Here is a 6,432-nt window from a genome sequence, read left to right on the forward strand (position 1 = left end):
GAGGGCTTAACACAAAGGATTACCGCAGGGCCCAAGGGAGCACGCGCCTCCTGCTCAGGTGACACATATAGCTAGCACTCCTCTCACTCTCTGGCAGTGCAGCCAAGACACAAAGCGAGAGAGAATTACTGCTAAAGGTCAGTGGAGTCAGACGCTGAATGTCACAGCTTAGCCATCGTTTGGGGAGAAAATATATTCAGGTAAATACGCCTGTCTCCTGCAAAGGAATAATTCTTCTGCTCCTGAATTCCACCGTAAAAGCCCTAGGATTACAGGGTGAGTTAAAAGGCAACAGAGGTATATCGATTAGGAGCAGTAGTGATTCACACTGCCACTACGCATTGAATAATAAATTAAGTAGAACACAGCCAGGGGTTGTCAGTGGGGACTTTTCATGATGGGATGTGAGTCGTACTTTCTTTTCTCTTGGGATGAGGCTGTGGATAAAGTCACAGCTATAGCAAGTCTGGGAAATCATGTCACCTCACGGCAAGGGGGCTGAATGTGTCAGAGCAGCTTACAAATGAGTTTAAGCAAGCATTCCATGCCCCGTTTAACAAGACAAACTGAAACTGGCTGATCACGATACGGCTGCTGCATAGCCATGCCGATGGACATAAATAAACTATACATTCTTATAGAACATCTCCCCAAGGCTGGAGGAATATGGGGAAGAAATAATGTCCGACATGTGCATACAGTACAGTATGTGTGTAAAGACCCACGTGTTGCTCAGGGATTCAGTCGGCTTCGGCTGATAAATGTAGTTACTCACCTAAATAAAAAGAGACACAGAGGGGCACCGGAGTATTTAGACTTGAAGATTCCAGGCCTAGAGAGAAGAGTTAAACACTGTCCATGTTTGTGTCAAATAATGTGGTACAAATGCATCATGTCATCATGCCTTAAAAAAAGGCTGTGCCTATCAACAAGTGTCCCCATTTGGCAGTAATAATTTATCAGAGTAGTTATTCTCCCTGCATGTGATATAAATATATCTGTCATTCTGCACGGCCTCTTCGTCATCCCTCCGCTCTCACTCCCTCCTCTTCATCATCCATCCGCTCTCACTGTTTAGCCCTGTCCTGCGTCTATATTTCACTGCCTTTCCACTGCTTAAATAATTTCTATCTCCCACCAATTTCTCTGGACATTTTTTTTTTAAATAAATTCCAAACTAATCTTCCACCCTTTCAAGGACTGAATTGAACATCAAAGTATTAAGGCTTAATTCTAATTAAAAATAAAATAGTCCAAATATACGTATACCTCCACTAATTAATTTCTCCCTTTCTTTGTGTGTGTGTGTGTGTGTGTGTGTGTGTGTGTGTGTGTGTGTGTGTGTGTGTGCGTGCACATTCTCGCTGCAGGCTGTGGGCTTGAGTTCCTGCTGGTACTCTGTGGGCTAGAGCTTTCCTGGTCCTGCCCTCGTCACTGCATCTGCTACACTGCGCCCAGCACCGTGTCCTGCCAAGCCCACAACTTCATCTCCGTCCCTGAAGGCATTCCTCCCGACAGCGAGCGGATCTTCCTGCAGAACAACAAGATCCACCGGCTGCTCCAGGGCCACTTCAGCAGCACCACGGTCACCCTGTGGATCTACTCCAACAACATCACCTACATCGAGCCCTCCACGTTCCGCGGCTTCACGCTGCTGGAGGAGCTGGACCTGGGCGACAACCGCCACCTGCGCTCCCTGGCCGCGGACACCTTCCATGGGCTGGGCCGTCTCCACGCGCTGCACCTGTACCGCTGTGGGCTCAGCACGCTGCCCAACAACATATTCCAAGGCCTCCGAAACCTGCAGTATCTCTACCTGCAGGTACGAGGCAGATTTCTACAGAAACCTTAATGAAAGACTGTAAGAATGATGATAATAGAATGATGATTGATATGCACAGAAATAATAACCAATAATGTAACCACGGAACACAAAGAATACAATAGTAGCATGATTGTCAAAGCAAAGTGATACAACGTTTGTAATGTGTCTGTCTGTCTTGTGGGCGACGGCGTTATCATTTCATTGTGTACCATTTGTATGTTCTCAGGATAACCACCTGAAGTCCCTGCAGGACGACACATTCACGGACCTCCACAACCTGAGCCACCTTTTCCTGCACGGAAACCGCCTGTGGAGCCTTCACCAGAACACCTTCAGAGGCCTGCGGGCCTTGGACCGCCTGCTCCTGCACCACAACCAGCTCCAGTGGGTGGACCGCTTGGCCTTCCACGACCTGCGACGCCTCACCACCCTCTACCTGTTCAACAACACCCTGAAGGAGCTGTCCGGGCAGTGCCTGGAGACGCTGCCCGCCCTGGAGTACCTGCGCCTCAACGACAACCCCTGGGCGTGTGACTGCAAGGCCGTGTCGCTGTGGGAGTGGCTCAAGCGCTTCCGAGGCTCCACCTCCTCTGTGGGCTGCCAGGCCCCGGACGACATGGTCGGAAAGGACCTCAAGCTGATGGTCAAGGAAGACTTTCCCAACTGCTCCCCGACCGTCCCCAACTCTGAGTCCAGAGCCCAGAGTAAGACCAACAATCTGTCGGGCACGGTAAACCCGTCGATAAACGGTGGCGTGGCAGTGGGTTCTGGGGGACAGACCCACATAGTGCACCCCTCGAGGGCCGGCCGCGCTCGGAACTGCACTAAGCCCCGTAACAGGGCAAACAAGGGAAAGGGAGATAACGAGGTGCACCTTTCGAAGGAGGTCATGTCAGACAAAGAGGATTCCTCACCAGATTTCACAGATGGTGGCAAATATGACCACACCTCTCCAGACGGCACCATCACGCGGAGGAAGCACAAGTGCACGCCGCGGACCACTGTTCGACCCCCTAGTGGGGTTCAACAAGCCACCAATGGGGCGACCTTATTCCAGTCCTTAATATATGTCTACACCGCGTTGGGCGTCTTTGTAGCCATAACCACTGACTGCGGTCACTACATTCTTCGTTGACCTGATAGATAGTTGCTAATCATTGACAACCCCTTCGACCCTCTTGCTCCTGCACTACAAGTCCTGTGTGTCTTTTGTGTGTGTGTGTGTGTGTGTGTGTGTGTGTGTGTGTGTGTGTGTGTGTGTGTGTGTGTGTGTGTGTGTGTGTGTGTGCGTGCATGCGTGTTTGTGCGTGCGTATTTGTGCGTGTTTGTGCATGCGTGAGTGCGTGCGTGTTTGTGCGTGCGTGCGTGTGTGTGCGTGTGGCGTGTGTGATTGTGTATAAATGTTGTGTAGGGAGCCTTACTGTCTAGAGTCTCTAGACTATGAAACAGACCTCCAAACATCCAGAAGGAAAGACTCACATTTCTGTCCAAGGGACCAAGGGTCATGGAAAGACAAAGGAGAAAAGCAGACTAAAGCTTGCACTGCCATATTAACATTATGGTTTCATCACTTGCTGTCTTGACACCTGTTATTTTTTTACATTCTGTCATACACACAGCTGGGATTCAGATAACCAAACTAACTAGAGATAGAGAGAGAGAGAGAGAGAGAGAGAGTTCAGTCAAGTTCTATTTTTAGCTGTGAGATGAATAAGCTCAAACTATTATTGTTAAATCCAGCTTTACTTTTCACATACAGGTTTCACATTAAAATCCTTATCATGATGTATCATGACCCTATGAAGCCCCCGAAGGCATGCGCTCTCTGATTTGCATTATGTTGCCAAATATATTTTTCTACTGCATTCTTTGACAAATTTGGTGCGGGTATTAGGCTACTTCACATCAGCAGGGAATTGAGATATGTAAGCAGGGAAATAAACCAACCTTCTGTACCAGACGCAGGAATGTGCTATACCCACTATTCAGCAGAATGGAAATCTGCAGCCACTATAGTGCTGTTAGGGGTCCAAACAGAGCAACTGGTTAGCCAAGAGATATGTAATGCAGAAGCACTTGCAAACAATGCCCTGAATGCATATTTCTAAACTGGCTTCTGTTCCAGATACTGTACCAGCCTCATGCCACCTTAATATAATTACTTTTTCATGGTTATAGCATTTATCCGTAGCCATCTTTCACCACCATCATCACGCCATTTCTCTTCTCTCGTGCAACTGAATATTGAGCTGCCCCCGCCACTCCAAACACAAGCTGCTAATACGCTGTACGGAGGACTGACGTGCGCTATTCTCATTTGCTTGGAAAACAACAATGTGTGTCTCTGGGAGAACAAGCTGTGAATATTGAAGAGCCTATCTGTAATCCTATGTCAAATGTTGTTCAATTGATTTGTGTTGAGGCTCAATAGGACCTAGGGATGGACTCTGCTTCGGGACAAAACAGCAGAGAACAGAGCCTTAATTAAGCGCAGTACGATAATGTGGTGTGCCGAAAATAGCCAATCTACAAGTTCACACGGCTATTTTTGACGTGCAACATCATTGTACGATGGAGTATTACATTAAGCATTAGGTGTCAAGGGGAGGATGGGGGCTTTCTCAACTTCCTAGTGAGGTTGTGCCAGGCTGAACTCATGCCTCAGGGGGAAGGGAGGGTGGGGGACATATATTTTTTTCTAATCAATTAACTTCAAAGGAATACAACAGACCAATAACTCGAGAAAAAAAAAGTGTGTACCTTAAATGACTTCTGTGATAAATAAGTCTCAAGGGGGAAAAATATATATAAAAGCATGGCAAAATGGAGAACTTTGAGGAAAGAACTGCGATTACGCCTCTTCATCAACTGACGTGAGTGACAAAGGATGAGGGGATCAAAGAGCAAGACAATCTCTTCTAAAGTAACACTGCAGGAAATCTCCTTGTACGTCTGGAGCTTTTGTGACTCCCTTAAACTAAGGACATGCTGGTGTTGTAACATTGATGTGAACTGTACCATTAACGATGAAGATGAGAGGACTTCATTGCAGTGCTGATATTAATCATTTTCTGTATTTCTAGGAGAACAGTATCAGTGACAAGTGACATAACAGGGTTTTCGGCTCCTCATGTCGAGGGGATCTTTGTTAAAAAATAATTTACTTTATATGATTTCACTTTTGCATTTCTGGGTAATTAGTTTATATATTTTTTCATGATACCCTTTCAGAACCTTTATTCAGTAAAGAAAAGAAATGCACAATTCCTCATTTCCCACTTCTTATTCTACTGTATCCCCATCTCCTCTCTTTTGCCATAACTCGATTGTTCAATAACTTAAAAGTACAACAATACAGAAATGTTTATAAAGATATTAAAATCTATATCTTCTTATGTTGACAATTGCCATTTGAGTCTTTCCTAGTCTTCCATTGAGTGCAAAGTAAAATATATCTTTCGTCTGTCTTTTACTTGTTAATTTTACATTTTGATTTCCAACAGCTTGGCTGTGCCGTCTCTTGAGAAAGAAGATATGCTCCTTCCACCCACCGCTTGCATTCTCATTATAATTAATTCAAACCAAGAATTGATTCTGTCAGCAAGTTTTTCTTTGCTAAAATCTGTTTCCCTTGATCAGATCATGCAGGCTAAATGGGCTCCTTTTCAACAAACAGAGGCACAGCTATAATTTAGAAACTATACAATGTCAATACAATACAGATGACAGAAAGAAAATCAAAGCACACAATTTGTCGACAAAGGGAAAACATCAAGGGGACTTATTGACCAACAAAATGGAAAGCAAAACCAAAATCGACCAAAACCGAAGTAATACTGTATAATTCAGACTACGCATCCTCCATTGTCAAACCTGATTTATATTTCATTGTAAATAGCCAATCTACAAGCTCACAACATTCATGGTCATCATGAGCTTGTAGATCTGCTATTTTCGGTGTGTGACACCATTGTATTAATCAGTCTTGGTGAGGTACGGTGCAGTTCAATAAATCATTTAAAAGCTCAAAGGGTATTTATGAATGTGTCACACAGAGTCTGCAGATATTCAGGGTTATTATTATTATTATTAATGGACCCCAGAACATAAATTCTATTTCCTCTCCTCATATCGCTCTCACCATGATGGAAATTGATCCTGCGAGTAAGTGCACAATTTAGTCCACCCCCCTTTCGTATTCTGTTAAAAAGAAATATGAAGGAGAAAAAGAAAAAGAAAAGAAAAAAAGAGAGTTAGTTTTATGCATGGTTGACGATGGCTGTGGAATTACATTTGAATTGATGAGCTGCTCTGGCAACTGGCAGTGGATTTGTATCCACTGCCAGTTGCCGTCCGTCCGTCCGTCCGTCCGTGTGTGTGTGTGTGTGTGTGTGCGTCCGTCCGTCCGTCTGTGGACGGCTAATCTCCGGCACCGTTGGCTTGATCGCAGCCACACTCTGCACACACACTCCCTGAATGCCACAACTGAACCTCTGCCCCAAGGTTTTCACATTGGCCTCTTATAGCGCCACCAGGAGGCCGCTTTGTGCAAAAACAAAATTGGACAGTACACCTACAGATTTTGTCCAAACATCACGCAAATTGGT

General features: G+C 45.3%; 1 protein-coding gene across 1 annotated transcript; it reads left to right on the forward strand.

The window, feature by feature from the left end:
* Positions 1–1,363: 1,363 nt before the first annotated feature.
* rtn4rl1b (reticulon 4 receptor-like 1b) lies at positions 1,364–3,078 on the forward strand (the record flags this gene model as incomplete). The annotated part of the gene is made up of 2 exons (XM_083773185.1): positions 1,364–1,822; positions 2,052–3,078. Coding segments are annotated over 2 exons (1,368 nt in total), but the record flags the coding sequence as incomplete, so codon positions are not given.
* Positions 3,079–6,432: the final 3,354 nt, after the last annotated feature.

The sequence above is a fragment of the Protomyctophum parallelum genome, assembly GCF_964188405.1.
Source record: "Protomyctophum parallelum genome assembly, chromosome: 9".
Classification (NCBI taxonomy): domain Eukaryota; kingdom Metazoa; phylum Chordata; class Actinopteri; order Myctophiformes; family Myctophidae; genus Protomyctophum; species Protomyctophum parallelum.